The sequence below is a fragment of the Hemiscyllium ocellatum genome, chromosome 9, assembly GCF_020745735.1.
Source record: "Hemiscyllium ocellatum isolate sHemOce1 chromosome 9, sHemOce1.pat.X.cur, whole genome shotgun sequence".
Classification (NCBI taxonomy): Eukaryota; Metazoa; Chordata; class Chondrichthyes; order Orectolobiformes; family Hemiscylliidae; genus Hemiscyllium; species Hemiscyllium ocellatum.
In genome coordinates, this window is record NC_083409.1 from 56,364,555 (window position 1) to 56,392,149 (window position 27,595).

Consider the following 27,595-nt stretch of genomic DNA (forward strand, 5'->3'; position numbering starts at 1 on the left):
TGGGAAGCTTTTAAAGAACAACAGAGGATTACTAAAAGGAAATACACAGAGAAAAAAATGATGTACGAAGATAAACTGGCCAATAATATAAAGGAGAAATTGAGGTCTGAAGATGCTGGAGATTAGAGCTGAAAATGTTTTGCTGGAAAAGCGCAGCAGGTCAGGCAGCATCCAAGGAACAGGAAATTCCTGAAGAAGGGCTTATGCCCGAAACGTCGAATTTCCTGTTCCTTGGATGCTGCCTGACCTGCTGCGCTTTTCCAGCAACACATTTTCAGCAATAATATAAAGGAGGATAGTAACAGTTTTTTTTAGGTATGTGAAAGGCAAAAAAAGGTTAAGACTAAAATTGGGCTCTTGAAGACAGAAACAGGGGAATATATTATGGGAAACAAAGAAATGGCAGAAGAATTGAATTGGTACTTCAGATCTGTGTTCACTGGGGAAGACACAAGCAATCTCCCTGAGGTAACAGTGGCTGAAGGACCTGAACTTAAGGGAATTTATATTTGCTAGGAATTGATGTTGGAGAGACTGTTAGGTCTGAAGGTTGATAAGTCCCCGGGGCCTGATGGTCTACATCTCAGAGCACTGAAGGAGGTGGCTCAAGAAATCGTGGATGCGTTGTTGATTATTTTCCAGAGTTCGATAAATTTGGAATCGGTTCCTGCAGATTGGAGGGTGGCTAATGTTGTACTGCTTTTTAAGAAAGGTGGGAAAGAGAAAGCAGGAAATTATAGTCCAGTTAGTCTGACCTCAGTGGTGGGAAAGATGCTGGAGTCTATTATAAAGGATGAAATTATGACACATCTGGATAGTAGTAACAAGATAGGTCAGAGTCAGCATGGATTTATGAAGGGGAAATCATGCTTGACTAATCTTCTGGAATTTTTTGAGGCTGTAACTCTGAAGATGAACAAGGGAGATCCAGTAGGTGTAGTGTACCTGGACTTTCGGAAAGCTTTTGATAAAGTCCCACATAGGAGGTTAGTGAGCAAAATTAGGGTGTCTGGTATTGGGGGACAAAGGACTAACTTGGATTGAAAGTTGGTTGGCTGATAGGAAACAAAGAATAGTGGTAAACAGCTCCATTTCGGAATGGCAGGCAGTTACCAGTGGGGTACTGCAGGGATCAGTACTGGGACTGCAGCTTTTTACAATATATGTTAATGATATAGAAGATGGTATTAGTAATAACATAAGCAAATTTGCTAATGATACTAAGCTGGGTGGCAGGGTGAAATGTGATGAGGATGTTAGGAGATTACAGGGTGACATGGACAAGTTAGGTAAGTGGTCAGATGCATGGTAGATGCAGTTTAATGTGGATAAATGTATGGTTATCCACTCTGGTGGCAAGAACAGGAAGGCAGATTACTACCTAAATGGAATCCATTTAGGTAAAGGGGCAGTACAGAGAGATCTGGGTGTTCTTGTACACCAGTCAATGAAGGTAAGCATGCAGGTACATCAGGTTGTGAAGAAGGCTAATAGCATGCTGGCCTTCATAACAAGAGGGATTGAGTATAGAAGCAAAGAGGTTCTTCTGCAGCTGTACAGGGCCCTGGTGAGACCACACCTGGAGTACTGCGTGCAGTTCTGGTCTCCAAATTTGAGGAAAGACATTCTGGCTGTTGAGGGAGTGCAGCGTAGGTTTACGAGGTCAATTCCTGGAATGGTGGGATTACCTTACACTGAAAGACTGGAGCGACTGGGCTTGTATACCCTTGAGTTTAGAAGACTGAGAGGGGATCTGATTGAGACATATAAGATTACGAAAGGATTGGACACTCTGGAGGCAGGAAACATGTTTCCGCTGATGGGTGAGTGCCGAACCAGAGGACACAGCTTAAAAATGCGGGGTAGACCATTTAGGATAGAGATGAGGAGAAACCTCTTCACCCAGAGAGTGGTGGCTGTGTGGAATGCTCTGCCCCAGAGGGCAGTGGAGGCCCAGTCTCTGGATTCATTTAAGAAAGAGTTGCATAGAGCTCTCAAGGATAGTGGAATCAAGGGTTATGGAGATAAGGCAGGAACAGGATACTGATTAAGGATGATCAGCCATGATCATATTGAATGGTGGTGCAGGCTCGAAGGGCAGAATGGCCTACTCCTGCACCTATTGTCTATTGACATCAAATGGGGATAACCAGTAAAGCTGGACAGTGAGGTAGGCTGGGTGATGAGGGACAAAAGGGAATGGAACTTAAAATGATTGTTGGAGGGACTAGAATAGTTGAATAGAAATATAAAACTGGGATTTAGAGGGGAGTTTAATATGATAGGGGCAGTGGGGTAAAGGGTAGGAGCTGGTTATTAAACATGGAGAGTGCAATAAGGTAAGTTGGTGTGCCTGGAAGGGAATTAAGCAATGGAACTAACAAAGGCTGAGGTTAGGCATGGGGATTGCAATGGGAGTGAGATCAGGGGAAGAACAGAAGTATCCAGGGAGGTAGTGAAAGGTCCATTTGAAGACGACAGAAGGAATGGGAGATGAAAGAAGAAGGCTTTCAAAATTCATAGAGGGGGAAATTATATCTGCAAGGGGAGGATAGAGGGTAAAATACTCATGCAAATCTCACTACCATTATCTTGTAACAAATCCTTTTCCAAATGAGAATGTTGGAGAATGTGCAGTGCAAAAAGAGGGCCCCCAGATCTGTTTGCACTTGTTGAGTTGAGGCACAGCCAGCACATATCCAAAACAAGATATTGAAACTGAAAGTATGTAAGGCTAATACACGAGCAATTTGTAAAGACCTTTATTTTGAAGTTAAACAATCATTTCAAATTAAAGGCATTAAGGTCTAAAAGCTGCAAATATCTGCCTTCCAACCATTTTTAATGATTCACAAGAAGGACAACTATGATTCCAGCATTGCTAATGCTAGAGGTTTGAAACACTGGGGAATAGGAATTAATGCACAGTCATTCACACTGGATTATTCACAGGCCCGTGTGTATGAGAGTTAACAAGTTAGGGATGAAGCTGTGCAGTTGCTTCATTCTACCAGCTCCGCATGTAGAAAAAATGTAATGGATACACAAATAAGAGTAAAATACTGTGGATGGTGGAAATCCGAAATAAAATCGGAAACTTCTAAATAAAGTCAAAAGGTCTAGCAGCATCTAGGAGATAAATAAGAGACATACTGGATTTCAACCATTAACTCTGTTTGTGTCTCCACAGATACTGTCAGACCTCTTGAATTTTTCCAGCACATTCTGTTTTTATTTAAGATTTATACACAAGATTTGATAGATGTGAGAAAACCGCAAGTATAAATCAATTACAACTTAATGTTTTCAGTTACTTTTGCAGACTTATATTTTCTATGGTATTATATTTACATATTTTGCTTAATCAGAATGTACAGTAACATACATTGAGTCTTTTAGTCAAGCTGTGTTTACCGATATTGTAGAGCTAAATTTACTGCACATTGGTTGCTAAATTTACTGATGACATTAAGATAGTTGGAAAGTAGGTTGTCAGCATAGCATCATGAAGCTACTGAGAGAAATAGATGGATAGAGTGAGTATGCAAAGATTTGGCAAATAGAACATAATGTGGGAAAATGTAAAATTGTTCATTTTGGCAGGAAAAGTAATCATGTTATCTGAATGGGAGAAATTCCAAAGGCAAAAGTGAGGACTGCAGATACTGGAAACCAGAGTTTAGGTCAGAGTGGTGCTGGAAATGTACAGCAGTTCAGGCAGCATCCAAGGAGCAGGAAAATCGACGTTTCGGGCAAAAGCCCTTCATCAGGAATCAGAAATTCCAAAGCCCTGAGAAGCAGAGGGATCTGGGTATCCTAAAACATGAATCATAAAAGATTAGTATGCAGGTACAGCAAGTAATGTGGAAAGCAGTATAATTGATTGTATGGGAAATGTAATACAAAATGAGAAGGTTATGCTTCAGTTATACACAGCATTTGTCAGACCATGCCTAGGGTATTACGTGCAATATTAAACTCCTTAGTTAAGGAAGGATGTAAATGGGTTGGAAGGAGTTCAGAGAAGGTTACCTGGAATTAGTACTATTCTCTTTTGAAGAAAGGTTGGACAGATAGGCTTGTTTCCACTGGAGCTTAGGAAAATTAACAGGGAGATTTGACTCAAATATATCAGATCCTAAGGGTTTTGACATGGTGAATGTGTAAAGGATGTGCCCAGTTGTGGGAGAATCTAGAAGTTGGTATCACTACTTAGAATTTCGGAGTCACCCATTTAAAACAGAGATAAAGGCTGCACGATGCCACTGAATTTCTAATGTATTCCAGATAAAGCCATCCTGTTAATGTCAGAGTATCTCTCCTTTAAGCCCAAGGACTGTTCAGTAATGCATGCTACACTCCCTAATTAGAGTGGTGACAGTATAGTAGTAGTCTATAGAGTGGTGACAGTAACGACATGATGACATTTCTGCTTGTGAATGAAGGCAGAACTATCTAAAGCTGGTGTTTCCTTACAGAGAGTAGTACTGTCAATCGTAGTCCATTTAACTTGAGTTGTCCATTACGTTGGTGTGGTTTCCACTTTAAAAATTCACTCCCTTCATAAGAGTTGCAAGGTGCTAATAGTACGTAAGAGCTAATAGCTGCATTGCAACAATCCATCATAATCTTTTCAACAGTACATCTAAACTCTGAACAGCAAGCAGATGCGTGGGACAGCCATCTCCTGCAAGCTGTTCTTTCACTGTCTCCGAATCAAAATCCTTGAATTCCCTCATTAATAGTACTGTACCTATATCGTTTGGACCACAGTAGTTCAAGAAGGTGACAAACTCTACCTTTTTGAGGCCAATTAGGGATGGACAATAACACTTCCAACAACGTCAATAAATCATGAACAAATGTAAAAATTGGGGAATCTCAGTTCTTCAGATTTTTAATCATTGGAGATTGTTAAATAATATAACTTTTTAACATTGTTTATCTCTTTCTCTCATTCTTCCCATTTCTTTATTTTATTTTCTTGTGCTGCTTGACATTAAATTTTAGCTTACTGGATTCTAACTTAGAATTCTCCCTACCGGCTGTTACCTTCTGTCTACCTTAGTAACATTTCTTCAATCTGATTGCTCAAATGTATACACAGTTATTTGTCCTGTTCATGCAGGCACTAGATCCTCTTTAGAGGGTGCTATGCTGTTATGGATTTCTAATCACTGCAAGTTCCAATGGAAAACTTCATAAGGCATCTTTAGGCAAGTATAAGTGCAATCACTGGCTTGCATCAGTAGTTTACTACCCCATGCAAAATCTGGGCCATTATATTCAGTCAATTACAGCAGTGAGGGAGAATGTTTGCTCTATTCAGGCCATGTTGGCATGTATTCTTGACCCCAGCATTACAGTGGAACCTCGAATGGATATAGACAAGTTGTTGTAATGCGTGGGCAAATGCAGAATAGTGCAAAGTGAGTTTGGTAGAAAAAATACAGAGTCAATGCAAAATAAAAGCATACATTTACAGAGTGCAGGAGCAGAAGGGCCTAGTTGTAGATATGCATTAGTTGTTGCAGGTGGCAGGATAGGTTGAGGGCGCGGTTAATAAAGCATACAATGATCTAACCTTTAATAAAAGCGTCATAGGATTTAAAAGAAAAAATTATGCTAAATTAAAGCAACATGCTGCACTGGAATTCAGAAATAAAAACATTTAAAAAATGAAGAGTCACATCAGACTCAAAACATTAACTCTGTTTATCTACCAGACCTGCATAGCTCGTGCAGTATTTTCTGTTTTTATTTTAGGTAATGTTGAACCTGTATAAAATTCAGGCTTGACATTAACTGAAACATTGTATCCAATTTTGGTGACACACCTTGGGAAAGATATGAAAGTTTCAGATAGAGTGCAGAAACAATTCATGTGAGTGGTGTCGGATGTAGAATGTCACAGTTTTCTTTGCAAAAATGAATGTTAAAAGGGATTTGATAGAGGTATTCACAATTAGGATGGTCTGGACGGAGTAGATAGGGAAAAAATGTTTCCATTTCTGAAAGGATCAAGAATGGGAGAACACAAATTTAGAGCACTGGCAAGAGAAGGAACTGAGACATGAGGAGAAACTTTACTTACTGGCAAGAAGTTAAGGTCTGCAATATACTGCCTGATAATATGAAGAGGCAAGTTCAATGGAGTCATTCAAGAAAAGAGTTGGACTGTTATATGAAAACAACCATGTGGCAACTTACAAAGTGAGGAAATGACACTAGGTGCATTGCCCTTTTGGACAGGCAGTGAAGTGCCATTTCCTCACTTTGTAAGTTGCCACATGGTTGTTTTCATATAATAGTCCATCTCTTTTCTTGAATGACTCCATTTAACTTGCCTCTTCATATTATCAGACAGTGCATTGCAGACCTTAACTTCTTGCTACTAAGTAAAGTACAATGGACCAAATGCTCTAATCCTGCACCCTGACAATACTGTAATTCAGTGAATCTCCCTCCACCACTTTCTCAGCCATGCATTGCAGATCATAAGCATTTTATAAAAATGTCTCCTATGGTCCTTTTGACATTCACCTCAGAATCATAGAAAATAGGACCAGGATTAGGCCATTTGGTCCTTCATACCTGTTCTGCCAGTCAGCATGATCATGGCTGATTATTCTGTTCCCATTTTCTCCCCATACATTTTGATCCCTTTAGCCCAAATAGCTATATCTAACTCCGTGAACAAATTCAATGTTTTGGCCTCAACCATTTTTGTGGCAAGAGAATTCCATGGGCTCGTGACTTTCTCCATGAGGAAATTTCTCCACATTCACAGTCCTACATGGCCTACCCCATTTCCTTAAACTGTGACCTTAAATTAGTATCCTATGGTTCTTGACCCTTTTACCAATGAGAACAATTACTTGGGATTTACTCTGTCCTCATTCAGCATGATTTTGAACACCTCTATGACATCTCTTCTGAAACTTCCCTTCTCTCAGGAGAAAAGCCCAGCTTCTCCCGTGTATCCACATGTAACTGAATTCAGTCTTTCCTGAAATTATTCTTGTAAATATTTTCTGCACCCTCTGCAGTGTGTTGTCCTTCCTAATTTATGGTGCCCAGTTTTGGGCACGGTATTCAAGCTGAGGCACGTGCCAGTATTTTATTAAAATTTCCCGTTTTTTTCCGGTGTTTATAATCTATGCTTCTTATTTATGAAGCCCAGGATCCTTTATTAGCCATTTTCAATCTGCCCTGGTATGTTCAACAAATTGTCCACATACAGTACAAAAACAATTCTTCCTAAAAGAAGAGATATTTCAGTATTTGTTTTTCATTTATTTAGACTACTTTTCTGATTTATGTTTCATTTAAAAGTAACTTGTTATTTTGGAATTTGACATACTGATTTATCTATGTACAAAGTAATGTACTTCTTCATTTCACAGTTTTGTAAATTATTCCTGGCAACAGTTGAAACAAGTCAGAAGACTGCAGTTGCCAGACTAGAGGCGATGACCAAAATGAAGCAACAACAGTTTGGAAGTTCGACAGTCGCTTCATTGGAACTTTCTTCCTCACCTTCATCAAAATCACTGCTGGCAACTTCTCAAAATCCTGAGACAGATTTAATCCCCAATGGTAAACGTGAGCACAATATTTGACTGCATCATCAATCATATTTAGAAGAGAAATGATTTTTAAAATAATTTATCAGTATTATTTGTTACTTTGATATTAGAGTTTCACTAATTCATAATAAATTGTGTTTTTGTGATAACATTTTGATATTCTACAGACTATAGGTATAGTAAGTATGTTTTTTACTTAATCTAAAAGAAATTACAGTTTGTGTTTATGAAAGTATTGATTACTGTAATATGGAATTACTTTTATTGAGTAAGTCTGATTGAGTAGCCTTGCAAGGTCAAGTTTTGGAATAGGTGTTTGAAACATTTTTCATCTTGGTAAGCCAAGATTACTTAAAAGGGTTCTTCCAAATATTGTGGTTGCATTCACACTTTGTTGCCTGCCATGGAGTTTGGGAGGTGTCAGTGTGTGTGGGCAGTACCAATGTCTCTTTTTTTCAGTGGCAGATGGCAAAACAAGTGAGAATGGCACATAATTCTCAAAAAAGGGGAAATAAAAAGTTTGAGTTTTTTTTCAGCTTATTTAAATGTGATTGAAAGCTGCAGGTTGGCTGAATTAACCAGCCATGAGACTGGGTGCAGGAGGTCACTCAAGAAGTGTGAGTAAGGATAAATGTAGCATTTCTAGGAGACAGTATAGCAAGTGGAATTGATACTATTCACTGCAGCAAGGAGCGCAAGTTCAGACAGTCCAGTATCAGAGTTTGAGATCTTGCTTCTGGGTTGGAGTAGAGCTATGGAAAGGGGAGCATCTAGTGGTCATGGACCAGATTAGTATCCATCACACAAAGAGAACTAAAAAAGGCATTCTGCTGAAACAATATGCGAAGTTGGGAGTTAAATTATAAAACAGAACCTCAAACGTAATAATCTTTGTATTTCTAACTGAGCCACGTGCAAATTGGCAGAGTATGAGGAAGATCAGAAACGTGACTCAAAGACTGGTGTGGGAGAAGTTGGTTCTGGTTCATGGGGCACTGGCACCAGTACTCTACCATTTGAGCTGTCATCAACTAGAGCATGCTGGGAGTGCTGGTGTTCTTGCAAGGCTCCCAACTAGGGAAGTAGAGAGGGCTTTCAACTAAATGAGGTGGGTGAGGGATCAAGTTTGGGTAAATGTAACAAATCAAGGGATGGATTCGAGGCAGAAAAGCGAAATAGCAATTTGTAAATAAAAGAATGACAAGAAGGGACTGAGAGAAAATAAACTAAGAATATACTAGCAGTCAAGACTACATGCTATGAAGGTAACAAGGACAAGTGAAAGTAGAGGGTGTGTACCTGAATGTGAATAACAAAGTAAATGATTTGATAGAGGAACTTTGAAGCGAATAAATATGACTTGATAGCCAATTCAGACATATGGCTGCAGGATCACAAAGATTACACTCAGAATATATGACATTAAAGAAGAACAGAAAGCTAGATAAAGGCAGAGGGGTATCACAGCTAATTAAACATGGTTTTAGTGCAATAGTTGGAAATGATTTTGGTTCAGGATATCAGGATGTAGCATCAGTTCAGGTAGAAAGGAAGAACAGTGGGGGACAGAAGTTGCCAGTGGGAATAACCTACAGGTCTCTGAGTACTAATCATGATATAGCACCAAGTATATAAGAAGGAATATTGCAGCATGTTCTGGAGCCAACCAGAGAGCAGGATGTCTTACAGTTGGTATTGTGTGCTGTGACATGATTAAGAAAGATCTCAGAGTAAAGGCCCCTCCAAGTATCAGTGATCCTAATATGATTGAATTTTATATCCAGTTTGAAAGGGCAAAGACTGCATTTAAGATGAGTATTTTATCATTAACTAAATAAGTGTGACTTTAGAACTCTGCTTGAAAAAAGCATGCAGGTTGTCTCATTGAATATTTTTAATGTGGAAGTAAATAGATTATTATTGGGCAAGAGAGTCCAAGGTTATCAAAGGTAGATGGGGACAAAGAATTTGAAACACATGTAGATTCCTGATGAAGGGCTTATGCTCGAAACGTCGAATTCTCTATTCCTGAGATGCTGCCTAACCTGCTGTGCTTTGACCAGCAACACATTTGCAGCTGTGATCTCCAGCATCTGCAGACCTCATTTTTTACTCGTAGATCAGTCATGAACCTATTGAAAGGTGAAGCAGTGTTCAAGGTCAAATTGCTGCAAATGTGTTGCTGGTCAAAGCACAGCAGGTTAGGCAGCATCTCAGGAATAGAGAATTCGACGTTTCGAGCATAAGCCCTTCATCAGGAATAAGAGAGAGAGAGCCAAGCCGGCTGAGATAAAAGGTAGGGAGGAGGGACTAGGGGGAGGGGCGATGGAGGTGGGATAGGTGGAAGGAGGTCAAGGTGAGGGTGATCGGCCGGAGTGGGGTGGGGGCGGAGAGGTCAGGAAGAGGATTGCAGGTTAGGAGGGCGGTGCTGAGTTGAGGGAACCGACTGAGACAAGGTGGGGGGAGGGGAAATGAGGAAGCTGGAGAAATCTGAATTCATACCTTGTGGTTGGAGGGTTCCCAGGCGGAAGATGAGGCGCTCCTCCTCCAGCCGTCGTGTAGTTGTGTTCTGCCGGTGGAGGAGTCCAAGGACCTGCATGTCCTCGGTGGAGTGGGAGGGGGAGTTAAAGTGTTGAGCCACGGGGTGATTGGGTTGGTTGGTTCGGGCGGCCCAGAGGTGTTCTCTGAAGCGTTCCGCAAGTAAGCGGCCTGTCTCACCAATATAGAGGAGGCCACATCGGGTGCAGCGGATGCAATAGATGATGTGTGTGGAGGTACAGGTGAACTTGTGGCGGATATGGAAGGATCCCTTGGGGCCTTGGAGGGAAGTGAGTGTGGAGGTGTGGGCGCAAGTTTTACATTTCCTGCGGTTGCAGGGGAAGGTGCCGGGGGTGGAGGTTGGGTTGGTGGGGGGTGTGGATCTGACAAGGGAGTCACGAAGGGAGTGGTCCTTGCGGAACGCTGATAGGGGAGGGGAGGGAAATATATCCTTGGTGGTGGGGTCCGTTTGGAGGTGGCGGAAATGGCGGCGGATAATACGTTGTATGCGCAGGTTGGTGGGGTGGTAGGTGAGAACCAGTGGGGTTCTGTCTTGGTGGCGGTTGGAGGAGCGGGGCTCAAGGGCGGAGGAGCAGGAAGTGGAGGAGATGCGGTGGAGGGCATCGTCGATCACGTCTGGGGGGAATCTGCGGTCCTTGAAGAAGGAGGCCATCTGGGTTGTGCGGTGTTGGAATTGGTCCTCCTGGGAGCAGATGCGGCGGAGACGAAGGAATTGGGAATATGGGATGGCGTTTTTACAGGGGGCAGGGTGGGAGGAGGTGTAGTCCAGGTAGCTGTGGGAGTCAGTCGGTTTATAATAGATGTCGCTGTGGGAGTCAGTTACTTCAAGGTCAAATTGTCATACTTTTGCTCCATTTACAGATTTGTAAGTGCAAGAAGCATTACAAGTTAACTTGTATACTGGTCAGAGATAAGTTAGAATATTCAATGACTCATGAATGCATATGAGGTATGCCAACTATACAAACCCCAGCACTGAAGGAAGTTTCTAGATGCATATAACTTCGGACAAAAATAAAATTAGACACGTTCAGAGTGCAAGGGGAAGATTACAACTTTGTAACAGATTACTTCTCTGGATTTCCCATTGTTCAACAACTTAACAATACAAGTACAACCATTGTTGACACAATCAGCATTATTTTCACTTTATTCAGCACACCAGAACAGATCGTATCTGATGATGGACCGCAATTCACTGGCAAACAATTTCAAGATGTGTACTGAGTGAGACTGACCCATATCATATCATCATACAGAACTGGCTCAGTGGTAGAAGATGTTGTGAAACATGAAAGGGTTCAGAAAAGATTTACAAGGATGTCGCCAGGGTTGAAGGATTTGAGTTATGGGGAGAGGCTGCACAGGCTGGGGCTGTTTTCTCTGGAGCGTCGGAGGCTGAGGGGTGACCTTATAGAAGTTTACAAAATTATGAGGGGCGTGGTTAGAATAAATAGACAAAGTCTTTTCCCTGGTGTGGGGGAGTCCAGAACTAGAGGGCATAGGTTTAGGGTGAGAGGAGAAAGATATAAAAGAGACCGAAGGGACGACTTTTTCACGCATAGGGTGGTGAGTGTATGGAATGAGCTGCCAGAAGGAGTGGTGGAGACTGGTACAATTGCAACATTTAAAAGGCATTTGGATGGGTATATGAATAAGAAGGGTTTGGAGGGATATGGGCTGGGTGCTGGCAGGTGGGCCTAGATTGGGTTGGGATAACAGGTCGGCATGGATGGGTTGGACCAAAGGGTCTGTTTCCATGCTGTACATCTCTATGACTGTTCCCTTGCTGAAACATACTATCAAATCATTTATCATCTATTCTGTGGAACACTAATGGCGAAGAGATTACCTTTTGCAGCAGAACTTATGCTCAGAAGGCAAATGTTAATTATTTTGCCCAGCAACCAATTTTGTAACCATTCCAAATCATTGGACTTGCTTCTTCAAAGATGAGGTTTGTAAGAGATTCATCACCAGTGAGCAGGTAGAGAAAGACCGAAATTGTTCACTGGGCAGAGAATGCAAGTCAGAAATGCAAATATAAATACAAATACTTGGATACCAGCACAAATTTCTAAACTATTACAGTCATTACTGATAAGCCATGAGACCTTGAGAAATACTATCATAGAACAGACCATTTCCGCACCTCAAGCCTGCTCCACTGTACAACAAGATCATGGCTGATCTGACATTCCTCACATTTACTTTCCTGATTTTTCCCCTTAACACTTGATTCCTCTACTGATCAAGAATCTATCTCAGCCTTAAATATACCCAAGGACTCTGTCCCCAAAGTTATCTGTGGCAAGGAATTCCAAAGATTCAGTCCTCAGGGAAGAAATTCCTCTTCATCTCAATTTTAAATTGGTACCCCTTTATTCTGAGATTACGCCCTCTGGTGCCAGAAGGTTGGAGGTTGGCTAACGTAGTGCCACTATTTAAGAAAGGTGATAAGGAAAAGCCAGGGAACTATCGACCGGCAAGAACAAAGAAAATTTACAGCCCAGGAATGGGCCCTTCGGCCCTCCAAGCCTGAGCTGATCCAAATGTACTGTCTAAACCTGTCAGTCAATTCCTAAGCATCTGTATCCCTCTACTCCCCACCTACTCATGCATTTATCCAGACGCATCTTAAATGAATCAACCGTGCCTGCCTCTATCACCTCTGCTGGCAACGCATTCCAAATGCTCACCACCCTCTGTGTGAAATACTTGCTGCGTGTATGCCTCTTAAACTTTCCACCTTTCACCTTGAAAGCGTGACCTCTCGCTATTGAATCCTTCATCCTGGGAAAAAGCTTGTCTCTAACCACCCTGTCTATACCCTTCATGATTTTATAAACCTCAATCAGGTCCCCTCTCAATCTCCTAACCTACTCAACCTTTCTTCATAGCTAGCACCTTCTATACCAGGCAACATCCTCGTAAACCTCTACCCTCTCCAAAGCGTCCACATCCTTTTGGTAATGTGGCAACCAGAACTGTATACAGTATTCTAAATGTGGCTGAACCGATGTCCTGTACAATGCTAACATGACTTGCCAGCTCTTATACTCAATACCCTGTCTAATGAAGCCAAGCATACTATATACCTTCTTGACCACTCTATCCACCTGTGCAGCAACCTTCAGGGTACAATGGACCTGCACTCCCAGATCTCTCTGCCCATCAACTTTTCCCAAGGCTCTTTCGTCCATCACCTCTCATTTGTCTGGATTGAAAGCCATCTGCCACTTTTCCGCCCAACTCTCCAGTCTATCTATATCCTCCTGTATTCTCTGACAGTCCCTTATGCTTTCTGCTACTCCATCAATCTTCGGATCATCTGCAAACTTGCTGATCGTACCAACAGTGCCCTCTTTCAAATCATTTCTGTATATTACAAACAACAGTGGCCCCAACACTGACCCCTGTGGAACACCACTGGTCACCTTTCTCCATTTCGAGAAACTCCCTTCAACTACTACTCTCTGTCTCTTGTTGCTCAACCAGTTCTTCATCCACCTCGCTAGAACACCCTAAACACCATGTGACTTCACTTTCTCCATTAGTTCCATGGGGAACCTTACCAAACGCCTTACTAAAGTCCATGAATGTGACATCAACAGCCTTTCCTTCATCTATCAATTTGGTCACTTCCTCGAAGAACTCTATTAAGTTGGTAAGGCACAATCTCCCCAACACAAAACCATGTTGCCTATCACTGATAAACCCATTCTTTTCTAAATATAAACAGATCCTATCCCTCAGTACCTCTCCAGCAACTTTCCTACCACTAACGTCAGGCTCACTGGTTGGTAGTTACTGGAATATGGGGAGAAAGTGAGGACTGCAGATGCTGGAGATCAGAGCTGAAAATGTGTTGCTGGAAACACGCAGCAGGTCAGGCAGCATTTGTTCCTTGGATGCTGCCTGATCTGCTGCGCATTTCCAGCAACACATTTTCAGTTACTGGAATATCCCTGCTACTCTTCTTGTACAGGGGGACAACATGAGCAACCCTCCAGTCCTCTGGCACCTCACCTGTATTTAAGGATGCCATAAAGATATCTGTCAGGACCCCAGCTATTTCCTCTCTTGCCTCCCTCAGCAACCAGGGATAAATCCCATCAGGTCCTGGGGATTTGTCCACCTTAATAACCTCTAGCCTACCCAACACATCTTCCCTACTTATGTCAACATGATGCAGACTAATCAATCTTCTATCTCTAATCTCAACATTCTTCATGTTCCTCTCAGTGAACACTGATGCAAAGTAATCATTCAGAATCTCACCCATTCTCTCAGGTTCGACACACAGCCTTCCTTTGTTATCCTTTAGTGGATCAATCCTTTCTCTAGTTACCCGCTTACTTCTTATATATGAATAAAATGCTTTGGGATTTCCCTTAATCTTGCTTGCTAAAGCCAATTCACGACCCCTTTTTGCCTACTTGATTCCTCATTTAAGACTTGTCCTATTCTTCCGATATTCTTCCAGGGCTCGTTCTGTTCTTAGCTAGCTAGACCTTATATATGCTTCCCTTTTCCTCTTGGCTAGTCGTACAACTTCTCCTGTCATCTACAGTTCCCGAATCTTGCTCTGCCTATCCTTTGCCTTCAACGGGACATACCTATCCTGCACTGTCTTTAACCTCTCTTTGAACGCCTCCTACATCTCAAATGTGGATTTCCCTTCAAATAGTTGTGTACAATCCATATTTCCGAGCTCCTGCCTAATTTTGATATAATTGGCCTTGGCCCTGTTTAGTACTCTTCCCTGAGGACCATTCTCTCCTTTATCTGCGAGTATTCTAAAACTTACAGAATTGTGGTCACTGTTCCCAAAAAAATCCCCCACTGCAACTTCTACCACCTGTCCTGGCTCGTTCCCCAGTATCAGGTCCAATATGGCCCCTTCCCATATCAGACTATTGACATACCGCTCTAGAAAACTCTCCTGGACGCATCTTACAAATTCTACCCCATCCAGACCTCTGACGTTAAGTGTATCCCAGTCAATGTTGGGAAAATTAAAACCTCCCATCACCACTACCCTATTGCCTCTACATCTTTCCATAATCTGTTTACCTATTTGTTCTTCTACCTCACGCTCACTGTTGGGAGGCCTGTAATACAGCTCCAACAGTGTGACTGCACCCTTCTTGTTTCTTAGCTCCACCCATAATGCCTCACTACCTTGATGTTGTTGGAGGGAATCCTGAGGGGCAGGATGTTCATGTATTTGGAAAGGCAAGGACTGATTAGGGCTTTGTCCATGGGAAATCATGTCTTACAACCTTGATTGAGTTTTTTGAAGAAGTAACAAAGAGGATTGATGAGAAGTGATGGACGTGATCGATGTGGACTTCAGTAAGGCATTCAACAATGTTCTCCATAGGAGAATGATTAGCAAGGTTAGATCTCATGGAATACAGGCAGAACTGGCTATTTGGATACAGAACTGGATAAAAGGTTGAAGACAGAGGTTGGTGGTGGAGAGTTGCTTTTCAGACTGGAGGCCTCTGACCAGTGGTGTGCCATAATGGACAGTGCTGGGTCAACTACTTCTTGTATAAATATATAAATGATTTGGATGTGAACATAGGAGGTATAGTTACCCTCAAAGTGCAATGGGATCTTGATCAGATGGGCCAATGGGCTGACGAGTGGCAGATGGAGTTTAATTTAGATAAATGCAACATGCTGTATTTTGGAAAAGCAAATCAGAGCAGGATCTATACGCTTAATGGTAACGACCTGGGGAGTATTGCTGAACAAAGAGACCTTGGAGTGCAGATTCATAGCTCCTTGAAAGTAGAGTAGATAGAATAGTGAAGAAGGCGTTTGGTATGCTTTCCTCTATTGGTCAGAGCATTGAGTATAGGAGTTGGGAGGTCATGTTGTGGCTGTACAGGGCATTGGTTAGACCACTTATGGAATATTGTGTGCAGTTCTGCTGTCTGTCCTATTGGAAGGATGTTGTGAAACTTGAAAGGGTTCAGAAAAGATGTACAAGGATGTTGCCAGGGTTGGAGGAAGAGGGAGAGGCTGTTTTCCCCAGAGCGTCAGAGGCTGAGGGTGACCTTACAGAGGTTTGTGAAATCATGAGGGGTGTGGATGGGATAAATAGACAAGGTCTTTTCCCTCAGGTGGGAGTCTAGAAATGGAAGGCATAGGTTTAAGGTGAGAGGGGAAAGATATAAAAGAGACCTAAGGGGCAATTTGTTCATGCAGAGGGTGGTGCATGTATGGAATGAGCTGCCAGAGGAAGTGGTGGAGGATGGTACAACTGCAGCATTTAAAAGGCATCTAAATGGGTATATGCATAGGAAGGGTTTAGTGGGATATGGGCCAAGTTCTGGCAAATGGGACTAGATTAGGTTAGGATATTTAGCTGACATGAACGAGTTAAACCGAAGGGTCTGTTTCCGTCCTGTACATCTCTATGACTGTGTGGTCCTATACTCTCCCATGAAGGGAACATTCTCTCAGCATTTACCTTATCAAGCTCCTTAAGAATCCTATGTGTTTCAATGAGATCACCTCTCATTCTTCCCAACTCCAATGAGTAGGGTCCCAACCTGTTTAGCCTTTGCTCAGAAGACTACCTTCCTAGATTGGGGGTCATTCTAATGAACCCAGTGATCATGATGCTACATTGCAAAGGAACAGAAACCAGCTCAGACCAATGTACTTCAATTATGCACAAAGACTGTGAGGGAGAAAATTCTGATGAGGATGATTGTGCAGTGATGTTGACTTACAGCAACTAGCATGAAGATAATAAATTGGTCAAACATGAGAAACTGACAACAGCAGTTGGGTATACATTCATAACAGAAAAAAGTGTCAAACCTACAAAGTATCAATTGTCAAACCTATAAAGCATCAATTGAAAATTCAGTTGTTAATCTTGCAACTAAAGATTGGCAGCAAATGTTGGTTCAGCCAGGAAGGTTCTCTCCCATGAATGAATTTGAAACCTAAACCACATTAAGGGCTTATTGCTAACCCTATTGGTCCATGACCTGGAATGACCTTGGCAAACATATGTGGTTTCATGAGGTCCAGTTGACCCTAACATGGTGAGGGATCCTGCAGAGCTGCAGGTGCCTCCTCAGTCGTCATGTGTACTTGAAGGCTGGTGTCACTGACAGAGAGGATGAGGACCTGCTGTCCATACTCAGGGTCTTGAGAGGAACCTCCAGGTAAAGAAGATAGCTGCTGTTCTGGCTATTGCAAGGCAGTTACTGAAATTGCCAAGGAGCTGGTGGAAACTCCAGACACAGTTTGCCACTGCTGCATTGAATTGCTGCAATAGGAGGTAGGATTCTGACATCCACTAACCGCTGGTGTGATCCTGTTGGAGACTATTAGCATTGACACGGATTCTGAAGAACTATTGATTAATTAACAGAACTGCACCCCTACATTTCACATTTTTAAATTGGTTTAACTAAAAACCAAACTTTACTATGTACCAAAACAAATAAACTGGAGCAAGCATCAAGAACATATTAATATTGTTTATAGATACTTCAGCTGTAAACTTCCACTCATGGCCCATTCACATAAAATCTCAGCCTTTAATAATGTTTGATTGGGTGAATAGTAAGAAATGGCAGTTGAGTACAGATATAATAGGAAAGATGTCAGTTTCCACTTAGCTGTTTCTTATTGCCAGGATTTTTGTGAATGGATATGTATACCTGCATCTCTGTCCATGATTTAAAAAGTGACAGCATATCTTGGGTCTGCTAGGTTAACATTCTTATAAATAGATTCTAGTTATCAGCTACTAACGAGATGTAGTCTGTGCCTTTTACCGTATTACAGGCTCTCTGATATTCCAACTGACCCGGATGTAAAACTGAAGGATTCTAACTATATGCATCACTTTATCCAGTTGATAGCAGACTTCCATCAAGAACGTCATCTGCTCGAAGTCGCAGGGCCTCAATTTCTTCTACCATCACTATGGGACCGATCACTACAAAAGGTCTGAAATTAACTGAGCCCAAAGCAATGAAGGTAATTCACAGTTTCTAATTTCAGTCTAGGAAGAAAATCCTTTCTTACTCGGTTAGAGAAAAAAAACCCACAGTTAATAGAAATCTGAATAGAATAAAGTAACATGCCAGAAGCAGAGGTTTAATCTGCTTCAGAAAAACGAAAGCTGACTGCTGTTTTGTGTGAAATCCATAATCAGAATGTCAGCGTTTATGTCTTATTGATATCTCTAGCCACATGTGTGGGGTAAATTAAACTTGCTCGCAAACATATGGTAATAATGAAGTATTGGCAAAGCAAGGAAGGGAATAAATTTAATTCAAACAGTTTTTAATCTTTTTATTCATTTATGATATGCAGTTATCATTAGCAGAGCCAACATTTATTGCCTATTCCTAATTGCCATTGAGAAAGTTGCCTTCATGAACTGCATCATGCCTAATGGTGGAGTTAGACTGCTTGGGAGGCACTTAAAATTTTGTGATAGTGACTCAGTGACAGTGAACCAATGACAATATATTTTCAAGTCAGGATGGTGTGTTAATTCAAGGATAATTCTGTTGGTTATATTGCAGTACTGCTCTACTTTTTTTTCCTTGGCCAGAAAAGTTACTGAATGCAAAAATGTTATTTATCCACAGAGACCCTTGTATCCATACTCAGAGAAATAGGTCCAGATAATGAACAGAATGAAATTTGCACCATTGGTTCAATTGACGAGAGTTCAGAAACAGTGCAGCAGCCCCAAAGGCATAGTTGACAATACACCTCAAACTATTGTAGCAACATTACTGTTTACTAGTCACTCCAGCATTGTACTTTTGCAGTCTACCCTCTGTGTATTCTTGTTGCAATTAATTTAAGTTGACAAATAATAAATAATTAATGATTTCCCTTCTTACACTAGTGTAGGTTTTGTGAATTCTGTAAATACTTATTTTTGAAATATAAGGTTTAAGTTGCAACAGCAGTATTAAAGAAAAAAATGCTGGAAATCTAAAATGATGCACAACTCAATATCCTGGAAAGACAGCAGGACATTCAGTGAGCAGTATTTATTTATTAGCTTATCCCTACATGTGACCTGAAGGCATTGAGCCTTGATACTACACAGTTCATTGACATCAGCTGATTTGGTGTATCTTGGTGAAGTGGCCATCTTCATGAACAAACATAGATACTGATCTTGAGCAGACTATTTGAGAGTAATAGGTATTGCTGCTGAGTCCATTCATTTTCATATCCCAATACGTATTTGATTATTGATTTGGCATCTAAATTTATAATGTTGCTAAAACAGTTTTCTCCTTTATTGAGCTGTTACTTACCTGTGTCAGCACATACACCCCCCTGCATCTGACTCCTCTAAAGTAGTAACACATTTTTCAAATCAAATAGGTGTGGCTGACGGGGCCAGAATTTATTGCCCATTCTTAATTATCTTTGAGAAGGTTGTGCTAAATAACCTTCATTTGCTGCTGTCCAAGTGTGGGTAAACCCACAGTATTGTTAAGAAGGGAGTTTGAAGGATTTTGATTCAGCAACAATGAAGGAATGGCAATGTAGTCCCATCTTAGAATTATGGGGAACTTGCTGATCACATGATAACGAATTCAGAATCATCTCTTGTAATCATTTTCAACTGTTTGCGTGCTACAATCTTAGAGCAAGCTTCATATTCCATAAGACCATAAGACATAGGAGTGGAAGTAAGGCCATTCGGCCCATTGAGTCCACTCCGCCATTCAATCATGGCTGATGGGCATTCAACTCCACTTACCCGCATTCTCCCCGTAGCCCTTAATTCCTCGAGACAACAAGAATCTATCAATCTCTGCCTTGAAGACATTTAGCGTCCCGGCCTCCACTGCACTCTGCGGCAATGAATTCCACAGGCCCACCACTCTCTGGCTGAAGAAATGTCTCCGCACTTCTGTTCTGAACTGACCCCCTCTAATTTTAAGGCTGTGTCCACGGGTCCTAGTCTCCTCGCCTAACAGAAAAAATTTCCTAGCATCCATCTTTTCCAAGCCATGTATTATCTTATTATCTATTAAGTCTCCCCTTAATCTTCTAAACTCCAATGAATACAATCCCAGGATCCTCAGCCGTTCCTCGTATGTTAGACCAACCATTCCAAGGATCATCAGTGTGAATCTCCGCTGGACACGTTTCAGTGCCATTATGTCCTTCCTGAGGTGTGGGGACCAAAACTGGACACAGTACTCCAAATGGGGCCTAACCAGAGTTTTTATAAAGTCTCAGTAGCACAACCGTGCTTTTATATTCCAACCCTCTTGAGATAAGTGACAACATTGCATTCACTTTCTTAATCACGGACTCAACCTGCATGTTTACCTTTAGAGAATCCTCGACTAGCACTCCCAGATCCCATTGTACTTTGGCTTTACGAATTTTCTCACCGTTTAGAAAGTAGTCTATGCTTTTATTCTTTTTTCCAAAGTGCTGTTCTGGTTAAAAAAACTTTAACCACAAGCTATCCATTTCCAAATAGCTCCAGGTGAAATTGTGCAATTTCTAGTCATTGAGTATGAGATCCTGAATAACTGAAGAAAGCTTAATAAAATGTGGGACCATTTCTAAGCCTTTAGTGTGATGTAATCCTGAGCCATACTTGTATAACCCCAGGTTCAATGCATGTTCCATGCTGAGTTAGCTGATTTTATCCAAGGTGGTGATAACATGCTGCAGTTCTTGGTGAGGAACATGGCTAGCAAAACACAGTGGTAGAGGATAGGTGGTGTCAATTCAAGTGAGCATTAACACAAGTCAGCACATTTGAGAGGTGCAAAAATTGAGACATAAACATAATGGCAAAAAAATGAATCTGATTTAGGCATCGATGTATTATGCATGGCTCAGGCATCATATAATGAAAGAATAGGGAAGTGATTTTATAGGTTGCTGGAATTTTCAACAAAATGGATTGGAAATGTACTAGATCTCTATTGCATTTGAGACAATTTACCAATAGATTGAATCTTTTTTCGGGAGCCTGATCACCGATTGATTTTAGCAGGTCAAATTTTGGAGTTACAGGTTTTTTTTCTGTTTTGTTTCCATATTTGATCCCTGGGATCAAAAAAGAAATACTACAGAAAAGCAGTATTGACGACACATATTGCTTGCTTGTTTCAAAACTAGAATCACCCTCTTTCATTTTAGTTCCTAAGGGGTAAAGATAACATGATATTGACTTTGTAAAGTCAATATTTGTGTAGTGTTAATGTTGATTTTTTTCCCCTTCTTTTCTGTCCTTCCTTCATATCTCAATTTCTGTTAGATTTTCCTTTCAGCATTCAGTACAATAACAGCTGTAAATGTTCCAAAAGAAAATTGGAAAATGTTACTGTTCTGGTTGTGAATGGGAGCCTGGAGACCTTCTGTAAAAATTGTGCATTGATGATTCTAGTGCTGCAGCACAGAGAAATAACAGAGCCACATCTCACTTGACACCTCTTTCTCTTCCCTACAGTGCAACCCAAAAACACAAAGGCAGCATAAATATATGATGAAACAGAAAAGGTGTCATGGCTTCCTATATTAAATGTCTGAATGCAGAGTCTCATTGGGATCGTATTTCAAATTCTCTTTCCGAGTAATTATACCCCTTAGGCTCTTTTGTAGATAATTCTATCCCAGTAATAGCTTCTACCAAAAAAGACATCTGATGCAAGAAACGCTCTGGTGTTGTTTTATTTTGAAATCTTGTTTTGTTTAAACAATATGGCAAAGTGTTGTAAATTATTGCAGTATATAGTTAAGCTTGTTAAAGAACTGCACACTAGTTTTATTTGCATCATCTGGTTAGTGAAACATTTTAGGAAATGGAAACCTGGACAATGGGAAGTAGACTGAATTAACTAGTTATGTTATCAAATAACTACCACATCACAGTTTTTTGCAAATTAGTTACTGCTCACTCCTGTCCAGCCGAGATTGGATAAAATAATAAAACATTTAGTTGGTGGTTTTAGCTTCTGGTGGCAAATTCAAAATAAACAGTGGCACATTAACCTGGCGACAGTTTGATTTTAAAAAAACGCTGTAACCACATTTAAAATCTGCGCACTCTTTTGCTCATTTGCAAACTGAACTTTGTGAATAATGTTGTGCCTAGAGCATTGCGATGTCATAATATATTACAGCCCAACCTCTGTCTGCTCTTTGTGATCTGTGGGTCTGTCTTGTTTTTAATCTTGAATTTTGTCTCAGATGTTGGAATTTTTAAAATAAGAAAGACGTTCATAATGTATTGATCTTACACGATATTATCTGTTTCAGCAGAGTTAAAACAGATTACATTTTACTTGTAAATTATGATGAAAGTAGTGTGGTGACTTCATCAATCACATTTCATTGCTGTTAACTGTGAAGAGGATATCAGATGGGTGATGCACTGTTACAGCAATTGTTTCACAGGTGAGATTGCTGGCAGTATGTATGTTCACGAAATAGACCGTTGGCCAGAATAACCTGTTGCTGATCAGATTTTTCCTTTTGTGATGTTCTTGTGGTTCCTTCATTGAAGATATGGTTCTGCGTAAGATGAAGGCTTAAAGTAATACTTGGCTAATTAAACCAAAGGCCTAGTTTCAATTCAGTGTTAACTGATCTCATCTGAGTTAGTGCTTATGGTTGTGATTGGCCTCCATGCTTGTGAGCTAGAGTTGTAAACTCTACATGGTTATTGTTATTTCTTATTATTCAGTGATCTTTACAGGAAAGTACATCAGATATTGCATAAGGGATCGATCTTATTAGCTGTCAAATTATTCTAGAGTAAATTAGTTTGCAAATAATTAGGGGTGGCATGGTGGGTCAGTGGTTAGCACTGCTGCCTCACAGTACCAGGGTCCCAGGTTTGATTCCAACCTCGGGCGACTGTCTGTATGGAGTTTGCACATTCTCCCCGTGTCTGAGGGGTTTCCTCTGGGTGCTCCGGTTTCCTCCCACAGTCCAAAGATGTGCAGGTCAGGTGAATTGGCCATGCTAAACTGCCTGTAGTATTAGGTGCATTACTCAGAGGGAAATGGGTCTGGGTGGGTTACTCTTCAAAGGGTCGGTGTGGACTGGTTAGGCCGAAGTGTCTGTTTCCACACTGTAGGGAATCTAATGTAATCAAATGTTCTCTGTCTAAGTTATACATGAGGGATAGCCATATGAATAAGATAGCTGAGATTCATTTGTGTCTGTGGATCTATACTGCAGTGTTTAAAAAAAAAGGTCCATTCAGCCAGTAAAAACAAAGAGGCAATGGGAGATTTGTAAAAAATCATGGAATTGACTCTGTTCCACATTACCACTTAGCTATTGCCTACCTTTGAATCACAGATATCATAAAAGCACATGACATTTGGATGAAACTACGAAACATATAATAGCTAAATTTGATGACACAAAAATAAATATGGAAGTAAGTTGTGAAAAGAGTGTAAAGAGTCTGCAAGGGCACATAGATAAGTGAGTGAGCAAAGATTCAGGAGGTAGACTTTAATATGGGTAAATGTAAACTAATTAACTTTGGCAGGAAGAACAACAAAGTAGCATATTATTTAAATGGAGCAAGATTGCAGAATTGAGGTACAGATGAATCTAGGTGTCTTGGTTTATGAATCACAAATTGTTAGCATGCAGGTATAGCAAATGATTAGGAAGGCAAATGTAATGTTATTTATTACAAAGGAAATGCAATATAAAAGTAGCAATGTTTTGCTACAGTTGTAATTGGGCATTGGTGAGGCCACATTTGGAGTACTGTCTGCAGTTTTCATTTCCGTATTTAAGCAAGAATGTTGCATTAGAATCATTGCTGAGAAGGTTCACTTGACTGATTTCTGGGACAGAAGGCTAGTTTTATGAGGCAAGGTTGAGCAAGCTGAGCCAGTGTCCATTGGATTTAAAGGAAAGAGAGACAATGTTATTGATACATGTAAGGTCCTCAGGATCCAAGGCAGATTGGGTGCTAAAAGGATGTTTCCCCTTGTGGAAGAAACTAAAATTAATGGACGCAGTTAATATAAGAGGATGGAAATGAGAATTTTTATCTTTCAAAAGGTCATAAGGCTGTGGAATTCTCTTCTACAGACACTGATCGAAGTAGGGTCATTGAATATTTTTAAGGCTGAGGTAAATCGATTCTTGATTAACAAAGGTCAAAAGTGATGAGCAAAGATTATAGATAATTAACAAATTATCATAGGTAGGTGGGAATTTGGAGTTGAGGCAAGAATCATATCAGACGTGACTGTTGGAGCATGCTCGAAAAGCCAAATGGCTAATTGTTGCTCCTAATGTTTTTTTTTGAGTCCTTGTGCGTGAGTCAGGAAGAAGAGGAGCATAACTTAATGGGGGAGCATCATTCTACGTAATAAGCAAGCAAAAAGAAAACTGTGTTATGATTGACTGATTTTAAAAATAATTCTGCATATGAGATCATATTGTTGAATTTACATGTAAAATAATTCTTGACAACCACAGAGAAATACAGCATTCATGATGAATTGTGTTAGAAATATCCTTCAGTGGATGGAATGTGTTGACTTTCCAATAGAAATCTGAGTGACTAGAGCGCCATCTGGTGAATTTTCAGAAACATACTGCTATCACAGAATCATGTAATTGTTACAACACAAGAGGAAGCCATTCAACCTATTGTAGGCATCATTTCTCCCAATGAACAATTCACCTTCTACCTTCTCCCCTGAACCCTGCACATTTTACCTTTTCAGATAATACTCCAATGCCGTCTTGAATGCTTTCACTGAGCTTGTCTCCATCACATGTTTAGACAGCACATTCCAGATCTGAACCAGTCAATACGTGATAAATAATCCTCCTCATGCTTCTATTTCTTCTTCTGTTTATTTCCTTAAAGCTGTGCCTTTCTTTTGAATCCATCCATGAGTGGAAAATTGCCTACTTGCTATATCCTATTCTGTTCAGATCCCTCAAAATTTTGAACAGATCTATCAAATTGCCCCTCAATATCCTTCAATAGAAATAGTTCTGACTTCTTCAATCCATCTATGCATCTGAAGTTCCCATCCCTAGAAACATTCTCATGACTCTTTTCTGCGCTGCACATCAAATGCTTTCACATCCTTGAAGCATGCCATCCAAGACTGCACACAGTACTACAGTTGAGACCAAACCTGTTTTTTTGCTAATTTAATATAATTTCCTTGCTGTTGTATTCCAAGCCTCTACCAATAAAGTGAAAGGTATTGTATGCTTTTTGAATTGCTGTCTGAACCTGTCCAACTATTTTCAATAACTTATCCACATGTACATCCAAGTCCCTCTGCTCTTGTAGTACTTTAGAATTTTATCCATACTTTATTCTACTTATCAAATGAATCACTTCACACTACTATGCCTTTATCTTCAAATTGTCTGCCTGTTCCACCAACTAGTTTATATCCTTTTGAGGTTGAACACTATCTTTATCAAACTTTTGTATTATCTACAAATTTTAGATGTTGTGTTCTGTACACCATGGTGTGTTCATGAATATATATCAGGAAAAACATGGGTCCCAATACCGATTCCTGACGAACTCCGTTACAAATTTTCCTCCAGTCTGACAAGTACCCATTATTCACTATTCTGTTTCCTGTCACTCAGCCAGTTTCTTATCAATGTTGCTGCATCCATTTTATTCCAAGAGTGCAATGTCTGTTTGAACTAGACATTTGTGAGACTCATACATACCATGTTTTACTGGGCTTCAAAACTGGAAATAGAATGATGTTACTATCAAACAAACATTTTATTTTAAGAGATGACTGCCCAATAATGCAGAATGTATTTTCAATCATTTTGTTCCATTTAATTCCACAAGCAACCAAAGAATTCATAGAGCAAAGCTTTTAACATGCTTTTAAGTGCCAACTTCAGTTAGACTGCACAGTGTCCACATTGTGCTTCATTGATTTCAGTCTTACATTAAATGTGTTAGCAAGGCAGCATCTGCATTATGAGCGGCTATTAACGGATTATTGAAAATACCTCTGCAGGGCCAAAAGAACAGATGGGAGGGAGCACATTGAGCTTTCCCAGCACTCTCATAAAAAAACAATCCTAAAGGAAACAGATAAGGCTAGCATGAGTTTATGCCATTATTTTACTGTTAAGTAAGTTGTTGTTTATTTCAAAAGAAAAACACAAGGTTAAGGAAAGTTACACTTGAGTATCACAATAGACCGATATGGCCATTTTCTTTCTCTGATCCCTATTTCAGTGAGGTTGCTGCATGGAACAACCAGACAGACCAAGCATACTTTCAAATGGCTGGAGAGGGGAGACGGGCCTAGGGAATGCAAATATCACAACACTGTAAAATTGTTATTACCCAACTAAATTATGTTCCTTTTGTAAGATGTAGTTTCATTCTGAGAACAGGTTACCTCATGTACTACCACCACCGCACTCCTCTGTGCTGTTGCGCTAGCCAAGGGAATGTTTACAAATAATATAATAAAATACCAAAACTAGATGAATCAAAAGATAATATTGTCACAAGAAAAAAATACACCAAATGATGTATTGTTTCTGGTTATTATTATTACTATGATATTACTATGATATTTCTTAGCACCAATTAAACATTTGTAGCAAAAAATCTTTATGCCATTTATTGATTATTTCTAACTTGCTTAACACAAGTCTTAGCACGCACTAACTATGACCATAAATTGCTTTCACATAAGCAATATGAGGTGACCATATAGTCTAGGATCTTTCTGAAGTTAGTATTACAATTCCTGTACCTTCCAACTGCAAAACCAATGAAGCGTCTTGCTGCACCAGTGTATTTTGTTTACATAAGAGATTATTTAAGTTGTAAAATATTACCATTATATGAAATGCTAGAAAATAAATGCTGCATTCTAAATACTGTGCCTCTAACAGATTTAACCCCAGTATTTTCTCCCCAAAAAATACGCATTATCCATAAAATACATAAAAATATATAATTAACCGTTCAAATTTGACATTACATAAAGTGTAATATGGTTCAAATTCTTCATATACAATTTGCAATGTCCTACCACATTTGCAGCTCCCATTTACAATGTACAATTCATTTTAAAGAATATAACTTTGGGGGGGGGGGTTACATAAATCCTGGCCCCCTATGTATGAGGACAGCAGGGGTATAGGCCGTGGCTTTCCTCATTTAGACTTTTTGGTGGCTGTCTGAGGCTTTTGTGCATTCCATAGCATTATTCCTAAACCTTGGAATGTGCCAGTCTGCCAGTCATGGACAGCTCTTTTCATAGGACTATTAAATTTTGGGCAGACCAAAAAACATCTCTTATCGAATTGATCATCCTCCAACAGCTGATGATATTTGTCTTAGTGCACATCCCATGGGCTAGTCTGTCGAGTTCAGAATCCTGCATTACAGACTTGCTCAAAATAAA

The 27,595-nt window shown here is 40.3% G+C and overlaps 1 protein-coding gene across 2 annotated transcripts in view; it reads left to right on the plus strand.

Annotated features, from left to right (window-relative positions):
• The window catches only part of efcab7 (EF-hand calcium binding domain 7), a 96,485-nt gene that overhangs the window by 32,643 nt on the left and 36,247 nt on the right, over window positions 1–27,595 (plus strand). Inside the window, exons 5-6 of one of the 2 annotated variants that reach the window (XM_060830369.1) lie at window positions 7,407–7,605; window positions 18,043–18,167. In XM_060830369.1, coding sequence (XP_060686352.1) covers window positions 7,407–7,605; window positions 18,043–18,167 — 324 coding nt within the window. The remainder of the gene's footprint in view (window positions 1–7,406; window positions 7,606–18,042; window positions 18,168–27,595) is intronic. The other variant, XM_060830370.1, reaches the window with a different exon arrangement.